At 33.2% G+C, this 22,551-nt stretch overlaps 1 protein-coding gene across 1 annotated transcript in view; it reads right to left on the bottom strand.

The window, feature by feature from the left end:
* Window positions 1–21,990, bottom strand: part of LOC134693692 (uncharacterized) — a 56,545-nt gene extending 34,555 nt beyond the window's left edge. The window contains exons 1-4 of the mRNA XM_063554588.1: window positions 21,945–21,990; window positions 14,109–14,261; window positions 13,134–13,205; window positions 7,338–7,412 (exon numbers count right to left, since the gene is read on the bottom strand). Of these exons, the coding sequence (XP_063410658.1) occupies window positions 7,338–7,412; window positions 13,134–13,205; window positions 14,109–14,234 (273 nt within the window). The 5' untranslated portion in view covers window positions 14,235–14,261; window positions 21,945–21,990. The remainder of the gene's footprint in view (window positions 1–7,337; window positions 7,413–13,133; window positions 13,206–14,108; window positions 14,262–21,944) is intronic.
* Window positions 21,991–22,551: the final 561 nt, after the last annotated feature.

The following is a 22,551-nucleotide window of genomic DNA, read 5'->3' as shown; positions in this document are numbered from 1 at the left end:
CAAACAGACCAAAAAACATAATGCCCCTATTCTATCTTAGGTGGGACATAAAACAAGAGGCTCTCAAGAGCCTGAATCGCTCACCTTAATTCTTTTGGTTAAATCTCTCATCAATGATTATTTTGGCTTTTCAATTTATTTAAATGTTTTTTGGATCGTCCTATTTTCTTCAAAAGCAAAAAAAAATCATTTTCTCCTATGTTCTATTTAAGCCATAGGAGCTATGTTTCTTGACATACAAGGAAATAAAATATAAAATTTATACTAGATACTCTGAAACTCATTTAGCCTAAGTTTGGCTGAAATTGATACAGCAGTTTCAAAGGAGAAGATTTTTTAAAGTAAGTCAACATGATGAACAAATTGTGAAAAAAGTCTTTAAAGGGCAATAACTCCTTAAGGGGTCAATTGACAATTTTGGTCAAATTGACTTATTTGAAGATCTTACTTTGCTGAACATTATTGCTGTTTACAGTTTATCTCTATCTATAATAATTTTCAAGATAATAACCAAAAACAGCAAAATTTCCTTAAAATTACCAATTCAGGGGCAGCAACCCAACAACGGGTTGTCTGATTCATCTGAAAATTTCAGGGCAGATAGATCTTGACCTGATAAACAATAATACTTCCCATCAGATTTGCTCTAAATGCTTTGGTTTTTGAGTTATAAGCCAAAAACTGCATTTGACCCCTATGTTCTATTTTTAGCAATGGCGACCATGTTTGTTGATAGATCAAAACTTCGGATACAATTTATAAACTAGATACCCTAAGGAACATTCAGTTAAAGTTTGGAAGTATTTGGCCCAGCAGTTTCAGAGGAGAAGATTTTTGTAAAAGATTACTAAGATTTAGGAAAAATGGTTAAAAAATGACTATTAAGGGCAATTACTCCTAAAGGGGTCAACTGACCATTTCGATCATGTTGACTTATTTGTAAATCTTACTTTGCTGAACATTAATGCTGTTTACAGTTTATCTCTATCTATAATAATATTCAAGATAATAACCAAAAACAGCAAAATTTCCTGAAAATTACCAATTCACGGGTAACAACCCAACAACGGGTTGTCTGATTCATCTGAAAATTTCAGGGCAGATAGATCTTGACCTAATAAACAATATAACCCATGTCAGATTTGCTCTAAATGCTTTGGTTTTTGAGTTATAAGCCAAAAACTGCTTTTGACCCCTATGTTCTATTTTTAGCAATGGCGACCATGTTTGTTAAAAGATCATAACTTTGGATACAATTTATAAACTAGATACCCTAAGGAACATTCAGTTAAAGTTTGGAAGTATTTGGCCTAGTAGTTTCAGAGAAGAAGATTTTTGTAAAAGATTACTAAGATTTACGAAAAATGGTTAAAAATTTACTATAAAGGGCAATAACTCCTAAAGGGGTCAACTGACCATTTCGGTCATGTTGACTTATTTGTAAATCTTACTCTGCTGAACATTATTGCTGTTTACAGTTTATCTCTATCTATAATAATATTCAAGATAATAACCAAAAACAGCAAAATTTCCTTAAAATTACCAATTCAGGGGCAGCAACCCGACAACGGGTTATTTGATTCATCTGAAAATTTCAGGGCAGATAGATCTTGACCTGATAAACAATATTACCCCTTGTCAGATTTGCTCTAAATGCTTTGGTTTTTGAGTTATAAGCCAAAAACTGATTTTGACCCCTATATTCTATTTTTAGCAATGGCGACCATGTTTGTTGATAGATCAAAACTTCAGATACAATTTATTTATAAACTAGATACCCTAAGGAACATTCATTTAAAGTTTGGAAGTATTTGGCCCAGTAGTTTCAGAGGAGAAGATTCTTGAAATAGTTTACGACGACGGACGACGACAGACGACGGACAACGATGGACGCCAAGTGATGGCATAAGCTCACCTGGCCCTTGGGGCCAGGTGAGCTAAAAAAGGAACAAGTCTAGAGGAAAGGCAGTAAAACATAGAAAATTTTGTAATTTAATATAAACCATTTTATCATACTGAAAGTTCCCCTCTCCTCAATACAATAAGATTTAAATCAAATGGAATAACTTATAAAAAATGAAAATAAAACTTTATAAATTTCTTGCGTTTGAACAGCCCTTTTCTGGATTTACCATCATCGAAACACTCAAAGCCGAAAGTTTGTTTGTTTATATACATTTTTTATAATATTCACATGGAGAAAAATTGTGGTAGAACTAAAAAACTAGAGGCTCTAAAGAGCCTGTGTCGCTCACCTTGGTCTATGTGAATATTAAACAAAGGACGCAGATGGATTCATGACAATTTTGTGTTTTGGTGATGGTAATGTGTTTGTACATCTTACTTTACTGTACATTCTTCCTGCTAACAATTATCTATATCTATAATGAACTTGGCCCAGTAGTTTTAGTGGAAAATGTTAGTAAAAATTTACAAATTTTATGAAATTGTTAAAAGTTGACTGTAAAGGACCATTACTCCTTAGGGGGTCAATTGACCATTTTAGTCATGTTGACTTATTTGTAAATCTTACTTTGTTGAACATTATTGCTGTTTACAGTTTATCTCTATCTATTATAATATTCAAGATAATGACCAAAAACTGCAAAATTTCCTTAAAATTACCAATTAAGTGGCAGCAACCCAACAATGGGTTGTTTGATTCATCTGAAAATTTCAGGGCTGATAGATCTTGACCTAACATTTTTACACCTGTCAGATTTGCTCTAAATGCTTTGGTTTTTGAGATATAAGCCAAAAACTGCATTTGACCCCTATGTTCTATTTTTAGCAATGGCGACCATGTTTGTTGATAGATCAAAACTTCGGATACAATTTATAAACTAGATACCCTAAGGAACATTCAGTTAAAGTTTGGAAGTATTTGGCTTAGTAGTTTCAGAGGAGAAGATTCTTGAAATAGTTTACAACGACAGACAACGACGACAGACGACGGACGCCAAGTGATGGCATAAGCTCACTTGGCCCTTTCAGGCCAGGTGAGCTAAAAAGGGCTGCATTTATTTCTAACACAAACAAACTTTGACAAACTATGCACTCGCTAAAAAAGAGTCTACAGTTTGCTGTTCATCGTTTGTAAGAACAAATGCTATATTTGTTTCTAACTTCACCCTGATTAAACGATGAATTTGTTTCTTCCTTTGTTAAAAGTCTGTTTACCAAAAACATGTGCATGTTTTATTGAAAGTTCAAACAGGGTCAGTAAACACAACAGAATTCGTGCCAATGACCAATCAAACCTATATCGGCTCTTTTTTTTTACAAATCTTTAAGGATCAATAGATATAGGAAGATGTGGTGTAAGTGCGAATGAGACAACTCTCCATCCAAAAAATATAGTTATCTCAGTTAATTCTTTAAATTTCTTTTTCTTTTTTACCCAAAATTTTGGTTTGTTGTAACTTAAATACTTAATCAAATGAACAGGAGTCGGTTTCAGAAAAAAAATACTGACTTAGATTAATCTTAAATATACTGAATTGTTAATGACTTACAATCAATCTTAGTTATAAGTTTTTTTGTGAAACCAACTGTTTTATAATCACTTTTATATATATAGCAACAAGTGAAACTGCGAGCTACTGCTCACTGATACCCCCGCTGCAAGTGGATAATATAAATAGTGTAAAAATATGCAAGTGTTTGGTAAACAGGAAGTTGTCGATGAATTCTGAAAACGCATCACACGGTATAGCTGACTTATATAAATCCTGTAGTTCCTGAGAAAAATGTGACGAGAATTTTCAACTTGACTATCATGTGTAAAATCATACAAGTGTTCGGTAAACAGATAGTTGTCAAGTGATCAATCTGAAAACGCATCTCACGGTATAGCTGACTTAGATAAACCCTGAAACCAAATTTCAGAAATCCTTGTATTGTAGTTCCTGAGAAAAATGTGACGAGAATTTTCAACTTGGCTATCATGTGTGAAATCATACAAGTGTTTGGTAAACAGGAAGTTGTCAAGTGATCAATCTGAAAACACATCACACGGTATAGCTGACTTAGATAAACCCTGAAACCAAATTTCAGGAATCCTTGTATTGTAGTTCCTGAGAAAAATGTGACGAAAAGACCAAATTTCAGAAATCCTTGTATTGCAGTTCCTGAGAAAAATGCGACGAAAAATATTCATGGGACGGACTGACTGACGGACAACGGACTGACAGACAGAGATAAAACAGTATACCCCCTGTTTTAAAGCATTTAAAGCGGGGGTATAATTAGTCAGAAATTAACATTTTGACAATTGATCATGCATAGTATTTGCAATCTCAACAATCGACTGTTTTCTATTTTGATATGTTTAAGACTGAAAAGAAATACTTCTTTACTTAGTTTAAACATATTCCTTTATAGTGGATTGGGAAACAAGATTTGCAACTGATATTAATCCATTTTCACTTTGCCGCTGTGAGTGCTGCCTTGTAGCAGCATTAGCCTGATCTTTTTTGAAATCTACAAGGGTGTCTTTAACGTGCAAGAGATATGGCTCTCTATTAAAAGGGGTCAGCCATTTATGGTCTTGTTGCCAAGGACTATCATTGTTTCCGCAAGACCATAAGTACTAGCAAATGGTGTCAAGGAAGAGCCAAAAACAGAAATTTTCATCCAAGGATTGGAATCGACCCACTTCTTCACTTACCTCTCCTTCAACATGTTCAGCAACTTCTAGGTTTTGTAATCTATTTTCAAGGTCATGGTTAGCGTCTGCTGACTAGAAAAAAAAATGTTTTTGGTAAAAAATGCTGTTTGCTTTTTTCTTAAATTCAATTTTGTTATTTCTGAAGACTTTTCCTAAAGTATGAGTGCCAATGAGACAACAAATAATCCAAGGCACAATATGTCATGTCTGTAAAAAGTAAACTTTTATAGGTCAAAGTATGGGCTTTAACATGGAGCCTAGCATTACACAACAGAAAGCTATAAATGGTCCCCACAATTACAGTAATTTATTTCTAAAATATGTGATGAAGTCAGTATAAGATGCACCACTAGTACTTATGGTCATAATCAGTGATTTTTGTTAGCATTTTGCATTTGTATGGAGATTGCATATAACTCAGTCCACTCCATCATGCGGGATATGGTTCATGGGGTTTGGTTCATGAGGTTAGAAGGAGAAGAAGAAGAAGAAGAAGAAGAAGAAGAAGAAGAAGAAGAAGAAGAAGAAGAAGAAGAAGAAGAAGAAGAAGAAGAAGAAGAAGAAGAAGAAGAAGAAGAAGAAGAAGAAGAAGAAGAAGAAGAAGAAGAAGAAGAAGAAGAAGAAGAAGAAGAAGAAGAAGAAGAAGAAGAAGAAGAAGAAGAAGAAGAAGAAGAAGAAGAAGAAGAAGAAGAAGAAGAAGAAGAAGAAGAAGAAGAAGAAGAAGAAGAAGAAGAAGAAGAAGAAGAAGAAGAAGAAGAAGAAGAAGAAGAAGAAGAAGAAGAAGAAGAAGAAGAAGAAGAAGAAGAAGAAGAAGAAGAAGAAGAAGAAGAAGAAGAAGAAGAAGAAGAAGAAGAAGAAGAAGAAGAAGAAGAAGAAGAAGAAGAAGAAGAAGAAGAAGAAGAAGAAGAAGAAGATATAATGGAATTCAATGCAACACTCATACAAGTGAGAGCTAGCTTTAAAAACATGTTTTACCCACCATTTTTATGCCCCTGCCAAAATGGAGGGGTGATTAAGTTTACCCTTGTCTGTCTGTACATACATTGATTCAACTACAATTATGAACAAAGGAAGATTTTAAAAATTAATACATGTATTAACAATTACACCATTGATATTTTTAGAACAGATATAAGATTCCTATGTTTACATTTGTAAATAACTCTTGGTAGAGGCAAACTAAAATCAGAAAACCTAAACATAACAACTCAGCATTTTTTTCATTTGTAAAGGGGCATAACTCTAGAATGGTAGAAGTGACACCAATAAATTCAAACTTGATCTGTGTTTTGTGGTAAGAAGCATTTTGTTAAAGTTTCATAACATTTGGTTGCATCAAACTAAAGTTAGAGAACTGAAACCGATTTTGTTTTACATATTCAATCAAATTAATTTTTCAATATTTTACACTTTTAGCTATTGGATGAATCTGGATTCAGAATATCATTTTTTTGTTATCTGTTTGACCCAAAAAAAAATCAGAACATCTTGTTTTTATGAAATTACTGGTTCCCTATTAATATGATTTGAAAAATCGTGAAACAGGAACTCATAATCTTTTCAATTTCATTTCATGCTTCCTTTTTATACAATCAATAATATCTTATGACTGATACATATATATATATACGGCTGCAGTGCAGGCGATTTGGTGTCACGATATCACAGTAGCATGGGTTCGAATCCCGGCGAGGGAAGAACCAAAAAATTTGCGAAAGCAAATTTACAGATCTAACATTGTTGGGTTGATGTTTAGACGAGTTGTATATATATATATATATATATACAATACAGTGACCAACAACTACATACCCTAATTAATGATTGTTTACAACTTTGGTTAAATTCATCTTAGTAGTTTCAGAGATTTAACAAAAATTTACGAAAAAATTGTTACTATAAAAGGGCAATTACTCCTTAAGGGGTCAACTGACCATTTTGGTCATGCGGACTTATTTGTAGAACTTACTTTGCTGAACATTATTGCTGTTTACAGTTTATCTCTATCTATAATAATATTCAAGATAATTACCAAATACAGCAAAATTTCCTTAAAATTACCATCATCTGAGACTTTCAGGGCAGATAGATGTTGACCTGATAAACATTTTTAAACCGGTCAAATTTGATCTTAATGCCTTGGTTTCAGAGATATAAGCCAAAATCTACATTTTACTCCCTATGTTTTATTTTTACCCATGGCGGCCATCTTGGTTGGTTGGTCAGGTCACTGGACACATTTTTAGATACCCTAATGGTGATTGTGGCCAAGTTTGGTTAAATTTGGCCTGTAAATTAATAGGAGAAGATTTTTGTAAAAGTTTACAGATGCCGGACGCCAAGTGATGAGAAAAGTTAACTCAGCCCTTTAAGCCAGATGAACTAAAAAATTAAATTGAATGGAATAACTTATAAAATATGAAAACAAAACATTATAATTTCTTGTGTTCACCATTACCAAAACACTCAAAGCCGAAAGTCTGCTTGATTACATTTTTTATAATATTCATTTGGAGAAAAACTGTGGTCAATCTAAAAAAAAAATACAATCAAGTCACCAGAGAATACATAATCCCAGCCAACAATATACATGACAATGTACTTATTTCTTATTCAATACAAAATCCTGGTACAGATAAAACATAATAAAGGCTCACTTTAAACTTACTATTTCTTGGCCATTATTCTCATGTGCATGTAAGTTTTGTGATTCATGTCTTTGATCCTGGTTATTTTCTGTTGTCTGAAACAAATACAGGGTCATTAACACAAAAGCCAAAATAAATTAAAACAAGAATGTGTCCAAAGTACACGGATGCCCCACTCGCACTATCCTTAAGCATGTTCCATGGACCGTGAAATTGGGTAATAATTAAGAAATAATTCCTTCCTGTCATGCTCTCTGCTCATTTTAACATGGGTAGGCATTATATTTGTCGATATTTTACACTGAGCGTTAGCGAGGTGTAAAATGTGGTCAAATATAATGCCTACCCATGTTAAAATGAGCATAGAGCATGACAGGAAGGAATTATTTCGATTCTAATAGGACAAATATAGTATTTTTATAAGTCGAAGTGTACGAAATTACCGTAAAAATGTTGGCTGTTCCCGTTTCCTCCTTGAGGAATCTGTGCAATGTATTTCATATTTAATTAGTTTTAAAACTACTAGCAGGATAAATATATGTTGTTTCATAAAAATATATAATAAAAGTTTATGTTAACTGCCTAAATGTATATATTTTAAAGAATAACAATGGAAATAACGTTCATATACACAGTAAGTCCTTGCGCATGTGTCAAGCATATTTTTTGTGCTCATTAGAACATGGCTTTGTTAACAAAGCGTAATAAGGACGTCACATTAGAATCTAATTTGGCATTAAAATAAGAAAGATGATACTATAGGGAACATATGTACTAAATTTCAAGTTGATTGGACTTTAATTATATCAAAAACTACCTTGACCAAAAACTTTAACCTGAAACTCCCACTTTCATTTTCTATGTTCAGTGGAAGGTGAAATTGGGGTCAAAAGTCTAATTTGGCTTTAAAATTAAAAAGATCATATCATAAGCAACAAGTGTACTAAGTTTCAAGTTGATTGGACTTCAGCTTCATCGAAAACTACCTTGACCAAAAACTTTAACCTGAATGGATGCACAGACGGACGGACGAACAGAAGCACAGACGGATGGACGGACGGACGAACGGATGCACAGACCAGAAAACATCATGCCCCCCTTCTATCGTAGGTGGGGCATAAAAAAGATGTGGTATGAGTGCCAATAAACAATGAGACAAGTAGAAGGCAGATTTTATTTATCTGAGTTTTTGGCACAAACAAATCATAACTGTATATGACAACTGATAATGAGGTGCATATATCAACGGTCAAGGATTGTTTTATTGTAGGTCTTTCATTTAATTTATTTCCAATTTAAAAAAAATTTGCTCAAGAAATTCAACTACTCCTTTTTTTTAAAGGAAAAATTATCCTCTCCTTTTGCAGTTTTTCACTTTCATACCAGTTATTTGAAATAATCTGCTTTTATGATTTAATATATGCAAAGTCTAGAAATTTGTGAAAAACAATTATAGAGGGTTGAACATTTTTGATAACTACAGTAACCTAAAATAGGGCTGCATTTATTTCTAGCACAAACAATCTTTGACAAACTATGCAGTCGCTAAAAAAGAGTACAGTTTGCTGTTCATCATTTGTAAGAACAAACGCTATATTTGTTACTAACTTCACACTGATTAAACAATGAATTTGTTTCTTCCTTTGTTAAAAGTCTGTTTACCAACAACATGTGCATGCATTATTGTAAGTTCAAACAGGGTCAGTAAACAGTTATTAAGCAATGTATGGTTTCTTCTTTGGTAGCGTATAGAAAACAACAACAAATGCCACACGACGTTTACAAAATTTTGGTTAGAAAGAAATGCACTCTAATACTGGCACTGGAATGCCAGGATGTAAGTGATGATTTGTTGTGTCATTGCTTTTTAGCTACACAACAGAATAGCTGCCAATGATCAATCAAACCTTTATTATATTGGCTCATAATTTTACAATTTTTTTTAGATCAATATTTTTTTTCTCTCTGTTAATTCTTCATTTTTTTTAATTTATATAAAATTTTGGTTTGAGGTACTGAAAATTTTTAAAGGTTCCACTGAACCCACAAAAGTTGAAGGCTCTACAAAAATGTAATCAAATAAACTGGAGTCGGTTAGCAAAAAAACTTACAGTATGGCAGCTTTGTGAAAAATTGTGCACATCCTGCTACAAGCATGAAATTTGGCATAAACCTTCCTCAACTATTTCTCTTTTATTTCAGATAGGGAGGCATCTTTAACTAGAGGCTCACAAGAGCCTGTGTCGCTCACCTTGGTCTATGTGCATATTAAACAATGGACACAGATAAATTCATAACAAAATTTTGTTTTGGTGATCATGATGTGTTTGTAGATCTTACTTTGGACATTCATCTTGCTACAATTATCTTTATCTATTATAAACTTGGCCCAGTAATTACAGTGGAAAATATTTTCTAAAACTTTACAAAAACTTACAAAAGTTTATGAAAATTGTTTAAAAATTACTATAAAGACCAATAACTCCTTAAGGGGTAAACTGATAATTTTGGTCATGTCGACTTATTTGTAGATCTTACTTTGGTGAACATTATTGCTGTTTACAGTTAATCTTTATCTATAACAATATTCAAGATAATAATAAAACAGGAGTGCACACCCTGAAATGTCTCGCCTTCTTTACTAATCCTTGATACTATCTTGATAGACCTAAATATAAAGCTTTATTACAACTGTCACATAAACTCAACATCAACCAAGTAAATGAAACATTGATCATTGAACCATGAAAATGAGGTCAAGGTCAGATGAACCATGCCAGGCAGACATGTACAGCTAACAATTCTTCAATACAACAAATATAGTTGACTTATTGCTTATAAATAAAGAAAACAGACCAAAACACAAACACTTAAAACTTAGCAATGGACCCTGAAAATGAGGTCAAGGTCAAATAAAACCTGCGTAACCGACATATAGATCATAAAATATTTCCATACACCAAATATAGTTGACCTAATGCATAAAGTATTAGAAAAATAGACCAAAACTAAAAAACTTAACTTTGACCACTGAACCATGAAAATGAGGTCAAGGTCAGATGACACCTGTCAGCTAGACATGTACACCTTACAATCATTCCTTATACCAATAATAGTAGACCTATTGCATATAGTATAAGAAAAATAGACCAAAACACAAAATTTAACTTTAACCACTGAACCATGAAAAAGAGGTCAAGGTCAGATGACACCTGCCAGTTGGACATGTACACCTTACAGTCCTTCCATACACCAAATATACTAAACCTATTGCTTATAGTATCTGAGATATGGACTTGACCATGAAAACTTAACCTTGTTCACTGATCCATAAAATGAGGTCGAGGTCAAGTGAAAACTGTCTGACAGGCATGAGGACCTTGCAAGGTATGCACATACTAAATATAGTTATCCAATTACTTATAATAAGAGAGAATTTAACATTACAAAAAATCTTAACTTTTTTTTCAAGTAGTCACTGAACCATGAAAATGAGGTCAAGGACATGGGTTATATACAGTCTCCATGCAAATGCAAGGACGGAAAGTTCGTAACATGAGGCATCTATATACAAAGTATGAAGCATCCAGGTCTTCTACCTTCTAAAATATAAAGCTTTTAAGAAGTGAGCTAACACCGCCGCCGCTGCCGGATCACTATCCCTATGTCGAGCTTTCTGCAACAAAAGTTGCAGGCTACAAAAATGAAGCTTGTACATTATGGATGTTCTGGGGAATGCGGTTCAATGTCAAAAAATGCTACATCCTAAGCATCAGAAACAAAAGCAATAAACTCTACAGTTTAAATGGACACATACATGTACTACAACAAGTCAAGCATAACCCGTAACTAGGCCTACACATTTTAGAAGACATCAAATGGACCACCCTCATATTAAACATGGCAAAGAAAGCAAATTCAACACTAGGCTCTCAAAGGAGAAACTTAAAATACTGCCCACAAGATTACAAAAAAACAGCTTACATCTCACTCGTTGATCAACGATGGAATATGGAACCATAGTATGGGACCCCTACACGGTAACAAACATAAATAAGCTAGAAAGGATACAACATCAAGTGGCAAGATTTATCACCATAGGTTACAAGTCAAGAGAGGACAGGCGTGTCTCCAATATGCTTGCCCAACTGGAACTACAAGACCTCCAGACAATTGCAAGACTAACAAGCTAGAAGTTGATATTTATGTACACAAAGTGGTTTAGGGGCAGATTTCCAATATTGAACCAGACGAGTTTCCCCAAAAAGCACATCCTAAGTGCAACATAACTGCCAAAAAGTCGATAAATACCATGCAACAAATATTTTGGAAAAGAAAGTAAAGAATCACTCCACTAAGCAAAACACCACAATACTCAAACTCATTCTTTGTAAAGGCAGTGATCGCGTCATATCAGCTAGATGACACTGTAGTGCATGCATCAAGCATTAAATCTGCTCCTACGCCTTGTTAATAAATCGGAGGCCCTCTCTCAAACCATTATATTAAAGCCAGAATTGGTATCAACAACGTAATCATACAGATACAAAGGATGTCGCGGTCGTTTTTAATGTGGACAATCGGGTCTCCTTTGCACTGCTTTGTTTGCATGTGGTGGTGACTGTAGATAAACATTTATTTTTAGCCAAATAGTAATTTGAAAAATGATTTAGTACTTCAGTAATTTTATTTTGTTTTAACCAATCTATCTAAAACTCTAAATCAAAGACATGAAAGATATGGATTGAGGACTCATTTTTGAAATTTGCTCCATATTGGTTTTTTTACCAGAAGTGTTATTCAAAAATTTACAACAGAATAAAATTTGTGGTTTTGAGGATAACTAGAAGCCAAAAGTTTAATGACAGGCAAAAAAACCTTTTACCCTCCCTAAAAATATGCTTATTCTAGTACTATGTCCACCATGTTGGATTTTACCAGAAGTAGGGTTTTTGAAGACATCTCATCTATATCATATATCCAAAAGAAGTATATAACAAAGGTTGGTATCAAATATTATGTTAGTAGCATGATAATAACACCTTTTCACATACTAGCCTTCAATATAGGGCTGATTTAAGTATGATCTCCACCATTTTGGATTTTACCGGAAGTGAGACATTTTTTTCAAATGCCTCCCTATCTGAAATAAAAGAGTAATAGTTGAGGAAGGTCTATGCCAAATTTCATGCTTGTAGCAGGATGTGCACAATTGACTGGAATATGCTTGTAAGTTGTAGCCTGACTATTAGGACTAAGATTGATCTCAAGTATACTGAACTGTTATTGAATTACGATCAATCTTAGTTGCAAGTTTTAATTGATACCGACTCCTGTATAATTATCCTTCTGGAAATGTGTTTTATAATCACCTTTATATAGCAATTAATCAGAAATTAACATTTTGACAATTGATCATGCATTAGTATTTGCAATCTCAACAATCGACTGTTTTCTATTTTGATATGTTTAAGACTGGTAAGTATTTTATACTTTTTTACTTAGTTTAAACATATTCCTTTATCATGTTTATAGTGGATTGGGAAACATTGTTGCAACTGATATTAATCCCTTTTCACTTTGAGGTTGGGAGTGCTGCCTTGTAGCAGCATTAGCCTGCTCTTTTTCGAAATCTACAAGGGTGTCTTTAACGTGCAAGAGATATGGTTCTCTATTAATAGGGGTCAGCCATTTATCGTCTCCTTGCAACAAACTATCATCGATTCCTGAAGACCATACATGCAAATGGTGTCAAGGAAGAGCCGAAAACTGAAATTTTCATCCTGGAATGGGAATCGAACCACTTCTTCACTTACCTCTCCTTCAACATGTTCAACAACTTCTAGGTTTTGTAAGCTCTTTTCAAGGTCATGGTTAGAGTCTGCTGACTAGAACAAAAAAATAGTTTTGGTAATTAACAGGTAAAAATGCTATTTTCTTTTTACTTAAATTCAACTTTGTTATCTCTCTAGACTTTTCCTAGTATGAATCAGAGTCCCAATGAGAAAACTCCTGATCCAAGGCACAATTTGTAAAAAGCAAAACTATTATAGGTCAAAGTATGGGCTTTAACATGAAGCATTGAATCACACAACAGAAAGCTATAAAGGGCCCTTACAATTACAGTAGTTTAATTCTAAAGTATGTGATGAAGTCAGTATAAGATGCACCACAGGTATTTATGGTCATAATCAGTGATTTTTGTTAGCATTTTGCATGGAGACTGTATATAACCCAGTCCCCTACATCATGGTTCATGGGGTTTGAAACTTTTAATTCATTTCCATGTAAAAGTGTGTTTGTCACGGAATAGAAGTTCCTTCATAATATAAGTTTCAAATGGAAAAATTATACTGGAATATAACTTCCACAGGAATAAATATTAACAGTGAATGTTCCGAACGGAATAAATAGTATAGAATATTTGTTCCATCAGGTACAGGTATTATGACATTGTTTATAATAAAGTTTCCACTGGAACTTCTGTTAGGTGGAACAAATATACGTTGACATGTTGACATTGTACATCAGTTTAAGTTTACTGTAAATTTGGAAATTTTGGTGTCAGGATATTTTAGGGGTTTTCTCAAGTGATGTGTCAAATTCAGTTTTTAATAGTTTTGATGTATTTGAGGTACAAAAAAAACCCAAATAAACCAAATTAAACTACAACCAAAATAACCTCATGTACGGTATTTCCGCAGTTGTACATTCAGATATAATACTTATAAATACAAGTCATTTTTATTTACTAGAAGATTCAAGTAATCATGGTAATAGTTTACAAATACCTGAAACTGTACTGTGTCTTGTGCTTTTGTTCTTTGTAACCCTTGTATTTCTTCATGGTTGGATGAAATATCACTTTGTGTATTCAAGTGTGGGACTGGTTCCACTGTGACTGGTTCATTCTCCATTCGAAAATATTAATTGATGAGTAAGCTCTACAAAAACATGAACTTATAAAAATTTGTATTGCACTTCAAGACCTATTTAAAAATTGTAGCTCAGCTCTTCCATCTAATTTAACCTATTCAATGTCAGTAAGTCCATAATGTCTGTAAAGCAAGCTATACATATATGATTTTAGTGTAAATTGAACTCTTTGTCAGGTAGCTGAAATTAAATGAGTATCATACATGTACTATTCAATCTAAATATACCTGGTACGTATAAGGAGAAGTGGTATGCTTGCCAATCAGACATCTATTTACAACAGTTCAAGTGAAGAGGATGTAAGCAACAATAGTAACTGTATCATGTGTATGGCCATTAACAATGAAAATAAAATGCTCTACAGGGCACAGCTTGATCAATCAAAGTGCTGGATAGCACCTCTGGAAAGTTTGCAACTGTAGATGTGTATTATTTTAAATAGGTTATAGACTTGTTTTATTTCAATCATAGTTTTGATGATTTTAACTAAATCATGGTCTCTTCAGCAATTATCAAAAATTCACTTTTTTCAAATGTTTATCATATAAAATTCTGATATTTTCTGTTGCAACCAATGCTATAAACTGAAGATCTAAAATAATCAAATATAGAGTGGGGTGCTCATTTTCGCCACATCTTTTCATGTTTTCTACAGTTTATGTTCAGGGTTAAATTTTTTTGAAGTATACTGATATTTCTATATGAAGATAACTTCAAATGCAACATATTCTTAAGCTTGAAAACGTGTTTGTTTGAATATAATCATCTGAAAAGTAAGATTAAAGAGTGTTTGAAATTAACTGATTTTTTTGTCAATGTGGGACACATATTCGCCGTTTTTACACATCTATTCAAAACCAAATAATCGCAGCTTTAAACAACATTGATCAAATCGATTATGTTATAGATGAATAGCAGACATTTCATAGGTGTTAAGAACTGAAATTTAGGGCATCCAGTCAAAGAATTGCTTAGAAATGCTTCTTTGAATTCGTGTTTTTTCTTCAGGAAATTAGCTGAAAATCGTTGTCCGTTTTTCGGCCCATTTAAGTAGGTGCTGCAATTTTGTCTAAGTTTTAAAAAAATAATCATATTTGTTATATAATATCATTTGCCAGTATATGTCTTCCATTTCAGCCATCCTTTGAAGTTTTTACACCTCAAAATCATAAAACGGCGAAATTGTGTCCCCAGCAAATATGGGCGCCCCACTCTACAGAAAACTCTGTTAATTTCTTTATATGCCTTTGCAATGTCAAGGGCCTGTGATTTTAGTATTTTTTATTGATTTAGGTCCTTTATATTTGTTTTCAGTTAATTGCTTAGTTACTGACTAACCCGTTAGTTTTCTTGTTTGAGTTGTTCCAGACTTAACTAATTGATCAGATAGGTAATCTAACACTAATCGATCATATTTGATCAGTCTTACTCGATTGATGACTTGAAGTCATCGATCAGTAATCAATCAAACTCTCTCGGGAGTTTGATCGATTAGTGATCGATTAGATTACTGATTGATTTAAGACCGATTACTGATGGATTAGTGATTGATTAATGACAGATGACTGATTTTATTATTATTGAGAGAACAAGTTCCAAAAATAAGCCTTATGATAGACATTATTTGTGAAATAAAAGTTCCATGGAAATATTTTCACCTTTGACAAAATTTTCTGGAATTCCAGGAACTTATCGAACTTTAACATGTTTAATATGCTACTGAAATATTGTGGCACCAAATTGCGTTGCATTATGCCAGAAGTGCTAGACCACTCAACCACCTAGGCTTCAGTTCATAAAAATAAAACTATCGGTGGCTGGGTGTTACCTTTCCTCATCAGTTTTAATCTAGATTTATATTAGTCCAAATAATTATGACGTCTTGGAAGGCTATTTAAAATTTTTGCTAAGACACAGGAAGGCGTCAAAGAAAAAAATATAATAGCCTTTCAAGATGTCATATTTATTTTGACTAGCGTTATATATACTGTGTTACGACACTGGATTAAAACTGATAGATATATTTCAAATAAAATTCAAATATGTGTATACATAATTAGTAATCAGTTCAAGTATCCTCGATCTCTGTTTATTCTTCTTTTTCTTCTTCATGACAGAAAACCATCCACATTTTGAAAATACTTTTCGGCTCATGTCTGATTGGGGTTGCTTTTAAAGTTAATTTCAATTTTTCTTTAATTTATAAAACTTTACAATTTTTATTGGTTTTTATTTTGATATTTATCTCATTCTTATTATTGGTATATAGAAGGTAGGAAAAACAAAAATTTTTAAAAATTTATTTGAGGTGAAGTGGCAGTGGTACATGTAGTTTGTGGAGTTGTGGTGTTAAAGACTCAATTTCCTTTTCTGTTCAATATAGATAATTGGTTTCTTAAACTTATTATTTGTTGAATTAAATATTATATTTAGGTCACATTTAGTTATTTAAAACAACAGTCAAGGGTGTAACTTCCAGGGACGTAGCTGCCGTTATGCACTTTAGGCACGTGCCTATGTCAAGTAAAATTATATCCGGGTGAAATTTTATCCAGAGGAAAAAATGTCACAGTAGTTGTTGTTATTTTTTTATCTGGAGGAAAATATTTCACAGGGATATTTTTTCCTTTGCCGTGAAATTCTATCTGGGTAGTTAACTTATTGAATACCGGTAGTTATTAGAACAAGAGTGCACACACTGAAATGTCTCGCCTTCTTTACTAATCATTGATATTATGTTAATAGTCCTAATTATAAAGCTTTATTACAACTGTCACATAAAATTAACATTAACCAAGATAGCTAAACAAAGACCAATGAACCATGAAAATGAGGTCAAGGTCAGATGAACCATGCCAGGCAGACATGCACAGCTAACAATGCTTCCATACAACAAATATAGTTGACCTATTACTTGAAGTTTTAGAAAAATAGACCAAAACACAAAAACTTAACACTGTGCAATGAACCGTGAAATTGAGGTCATTGTCAAATAAAACCTGCGAGACTGACACTTAGATCATAATATATTTCAGTACACCAAATATAGTTGACCTTTGGCATATAATATTAGATAAAAAGACCAAAACTTAAAAAATTAACTTTGACCACTGAACCATGAAAATGAGGTAAAGGTCAGATAACATCTGCCCGCTAGACATGTGCACCTTACAATCATTCCATACAACAAATATAGTAGACCTATTGCATAAAGTATGAGAAAAATAGACCAAAACACAAAAACTTAAAAATTTCCAGTAAATATATTTTTTTTAAAAAGAAAATTATCATTATCAAAACACAAGAAAGAAAACCAGAAATAATTTCAAAGATCGTAATTGTGAAATAATATCATGATTAAATAAGGTAAGTGAAATACATGTAAAACTTAAGTGAGTTGTTTTCAGATCTCAGTACAAATATAAATTAAAACGTAAAGGTAGAAATATAGTTGCATTACTACTGTTTAAACAGTAAAGAAGAATTTGATTATGATAATATTTTTAACTATTTAAATAGTCAAGGGACAAAGATGTTGTTGTCGATTATATGGAAATCAGATAAATTATAGCATAACAATATATTGGAACAAAAACAATTTCATCAGCTAGATAGTATTTACCTGTGAAATAATATCTGTCTTATTAAAAATTTATGTTGTAAGTCATCTTGTTATATAAATGAATATATAAAAAATAAGATTCAAGGAAAAATTTCACTATGAAATAGATTCAGGAATATATTATATTAATATCTTTAAAATATAAATTGATCATAATTACCTCCCTCTGATAAATTATGCAAATTTGTTCTACCTTTGTGAAACATTTTATAATTAAAGTCAGGTATATATTGATCGTGAGTAACTTACACAAGGTTCTGTGAAATATGATTATGGCAAATAGATTAGATAGAAAAGATAGATTTTCACTCCTCTTGAAAAATTCTACCTGTGAAATACCATGCCTGGAAAAAAATTACCGTGACAAATTATCCTCAGGATAAAATATCACAGAGGAAGAAATAAACTGTTACACCTACACATAATTTTTTCACAAATATTTTTTTTTATTAAAAAACTAGAGGCTCTAAAGAGCCTGTGTCGCTCACCTTGGTCTATGTGAATATTAAACAAAGGACACATGGATTCATGACAAAATTGCGTTTTGGTGATAGTGATGTGTTTGTAGATCTTACTTATCTAAACATTCTTGCTGCTTACAATTATCTGTATCTATAATGAACTTGGTCCAGTTAGTTTCAGTGGAAAATGATAGTGAAAATTGTTAAAAATTGACTATAAAGGGCAATAACTCCTTAGGAGGTCAATTGACCATTTTGATCATATTGAGTTATTTGACTTATTTGTAAATCTTACTCAGCTGAACATTATTGCTGTTTACAGTTTATCTCTATCTATAATAATATTTAAGATATTAACCAAAAACAGCAAAATTTCCGTAAAAATTACCAATTCAATATGGCAGCAACCTAACAGCGGGTTGTCTGCTTCATCTGAAATTTCAGGGCAGATAGATCTTGACCTGATGAACAATTTTACCCCATGCAAGATTGCTCTAAATGCTTTGATTTTTGAGTTATAAGCCAAAACTGCAGTTTACCCTTATGTCCTATTTTTAGCTATGGCGGCCATCTTGGATGGTTGGCCGGGTCACCGGACACATTTTACAAACTAGATACCCCAATGATAATTATGGTTAAGTTTGGTTAAATTTGACCCAGTAGTTTCAGAGGTGAAGATTTTTCTAAAAGATTACTAAGACCTACGAAAAACGGTTAAAAATTGACTATAAAGGGCAATAACTCCTAAAGGGGTCAACTGACCATTTTGGTGATGTTGACTTATTTGTAAATCTTACTTTGCTGAACATTATTACTTTTTAAAGTTTATCTCTATCTATAATAATATTCAAGATATTAACCCAAAAACAGCAAAATTTCCTTAAAATTACCAATTCAGGGGCAGCAACCTAATAACGAGTTGTCATCTGAAAATTTAAGAGCAGATAGATCTTGACCTGAATAACAATTTAACCCCATGTCAGATTTGCTCTAAATGCTTTGGTTTTTGAGTTATAAACCAAAACTGCATTTTACCCCTATGTTCTATTTTTAGCCATGGCGGCCATCTTGGATGGTTGGCCAGGTCATCAGACACATTTTTCAAACAAGATACCCCAATGATTATTGTGGCCAAGTTTAGTTAAATTTGGCCCAGTAGTTTCAGAGGAGAAGATTTTTCTAAAAGATTAGTAAGATCTACGAAAAATGATTAAAAAAATGACTAAAAAGGGCAATAGCTCCTAAAGGGGTCAACTGACCATTTTAGTCATGTTGACTTAATTGTAAATCTTACTTTGCTGAACACTAGTGCTGTTTATAGTTTATCTCTATCTTTTATAATATTCAAGAAAATAACCAAAAACAGCAAAATTTCCTTAAAATTACCAAATCAGGGGCAGCAACCCAACAATGGGTTGTCCGAAACATCTGAAAATTTCATGGCAGATAGATCTTGACCTGATTAACAATTTTATCCCTGTCATATTTGCTCTAAATGCTTTGGTGTTTGAGTTATAAGCCAAAAACTGCAATTTACCCCTACATTCTATTTTTAGCCATGGCGGCCATCTTGGATTGTTGGCCGGGTCACCGGACACATTTTTTAAACTAGATACCCCAATGATGCTTGTGGCCAAGTTTGGTTTAATTTGGGCAAGTAGTTTCAGAGGAACAGATTTTTGTAAAAGCTAACGCCGGACGACGACGCCGGACGACGCCGTACGTCAAGTGATGAGAAAAGCTCACTTGGCCCTTTGGGCCAGGTGAGCTAAAAACAGCAAAATTTCCTTAAAATTACCAATTCAGGGGCAGCAACCTAACAAGGGTTGTCCTATTCTTCTGAAAATTTAAAGATAACAAGGACAGACGATGGATGACGGAGGACGAGGGACAACGGACGCCAAGTGATGAGGTGAGCTAAAAAGATTAACAACGTTATCTGTAGATGAACGCCAGTGAAGTTGTCAAAACTCAATGTCATGTGCACACTAGTCTCTCGTTGTTAGTGAATGGAATATCAGATAGAAATGAATGTTATTATGATTTTACCTTATATAGAATCTATAAACTAGAACTTCAGTTCAGATCATTTCACTTCTATCAACAAAAACTTGAATGAACCTCAACTTATTTAGACACATGAGTGTTTTACTTTAATTAGTTGTTGTTAGTTTGCAACTATCTTTCCACTTTGTCTTCACCCGACTTGCCAATGTTGGTTGTCCGTTTGGCTGTGCATTATGGGGACATTAAATCAGATGCCTATTTAACTTGTAGAGAGAATGCCACTCTTTGAGGAGTTCGTAGTTGGTCTACTGAAATGCAAAATTTCTGCTCCTATCCAATAATCCCCAATTTTCCAATGCATCATCCATGGCATTTTCAAATTTCCGCACATTTGTCCTAGCTCACTGTTGTATTTATTGTAAATTTGTTTTTTTTTGCGTCCAAATTCCTAAGCAGGTAGAGATTTTACAATAGAGGATATAAAGAAATACCAATTTCTTGAATTTTATTACGATTGTATGAAAAGAACAAACTGTGTGTATGTGTTTGTGTGGCTAGGGTGAAGGTTTAAGAATTGAAAGATTGATGGTTTTTGTCTAGACAAAAGGATAGTGTTTATTATATAGTAATATCATTGTTTACGTGGGTGCCTATTTTTTTCAATGAAGGATCGTCACAATATTTACTATTAATTAAGTTATACGTATTTATCAATCAGAACGGAATAGATATGAAAATACCAAACAGGGTGTAATACTTAATTTACATAAATATAGGAATACGTTGATCTAGGCTGGGTAGTGCATATTGTAATTTTTTTCATGTTTCTGATTGTACTACTCTATCTAATTCATTAGTCAGATGTTATGGTGAATTATTCATAATTCTTCGAACTTTCCATCATGTATATTATAATTATCGTGAAATAACCAGTAAATTTAATATTTTTGTACATAAAATTATACAGCTAAAATGCTGAAAGCTGTTTTTCTGTCGTGGGGTGAGTCAGGGGGCATCGCCCCCCTGAACCCCCTAAAAGGGCTCTGCCGTGGACCTACTGGGGGCCTTAAGTGGCCCCCAGACCCCCTGCCGATTGGTGCCTACAGTTGGCTGAATACCTAGTCCAAATAATTATGACGTCTTGAAAGGCTATTATATTTTTTTTCTTTGACGCCTTACGTCGAAGTAACTTGCGTCAAAGAAAAAAAATATAATGCCTTTCAAGACGTCATAATTATTTGGACTAGCTGAAATTATACCTAGCTATGCCCCTGACTTCAACAAGTTATTATCATGATTATAGAGAACAATAAAACATCAAATATAATTTTTGGGGGATTTTCGTCACAGGCACTAGACGTTCTGTCAATTGTATAAATATTGGCAATTGGAAGAAAATATAGTGTCTATTGACAGAACGTCTAGTGCCTATTATCATGATTATGGTTCAGTGGTGTTCGGTGGTGAAAAGATACCGCAATCAAAATAAATATATCGTACTTATCTTATCATTAAAGTTAATCTTTCTACCAAGTTCTAACATGTGACAATCGTGTATTTCTGGCGCTGTCAAATTGTTATTTAAACTAAAATGCACTTACCTTAAAAAAGGCTCTATTCTTTCATTAAAGGCGTGCTTGTTATTTCCAGGGGAATATAAGTAAGGGGGAGGGAAACCAATGTTAATATGCTGGGAAGATCTTATTTGAACCTGTTGGGACTTTACCATATCAAATGAGTAAATATCAGAGATAATCGAAAAATAAATCGTATCGTGTCATTGGTTTAAAAACGTTTACGTCAAAATGACAATAACTTAGAACATGAATATTGATATATTTGAACTCTATTATTCTAAAATTAAAAGGTCAATACACAGTTTGATAACAAACTAACGCGTATTAATTACATCCATGGGCTTGTTCGACTCAGGATATTTATGAGGGGGAGGACAGGGTAAGGGAGACAGGGAGAAAGGGGGTAGGAAAAGGCGAAAGGGGTAGGAGAAAGGAGAGGAAGGCTTGGAGAAAGGAGAAAAAGTTGGAGAAAAAAATAAAATATCTCTCTTTTCTCCGGTAAATTAAAAAAAATAAAATAAGGAGAAAAGGGGTAGGAGAAAGGAGGAAAGGGGTGGGAGAAGGGAGAAGGGTACCACCTGTCCTCCCCTCATTTATATATGATTAGTAACATGGCAACCTTCAATTTATT

The sequence above is a fragment of the Mytilus trossulus genome, chromosome 12 (genome assembly GCF_036588685.1).
Source record: "Mytilus trossulus isolate FHL-02 chromosome 12, PNRI_Mtr1.1.1.hap1, whole genome shotgun sequence".
Classification (NCBI taxonomy): Eukaryota; Metazoa; Mollusca; class Bivalvia; order Mytilida; family Mytilidae; genus Mytilus; species Mytilus trossulus.
Note: the sequence above shows the minus strand (reverse complement) of the source record. Positions and strands in the feature narration are given on the sequence as shown.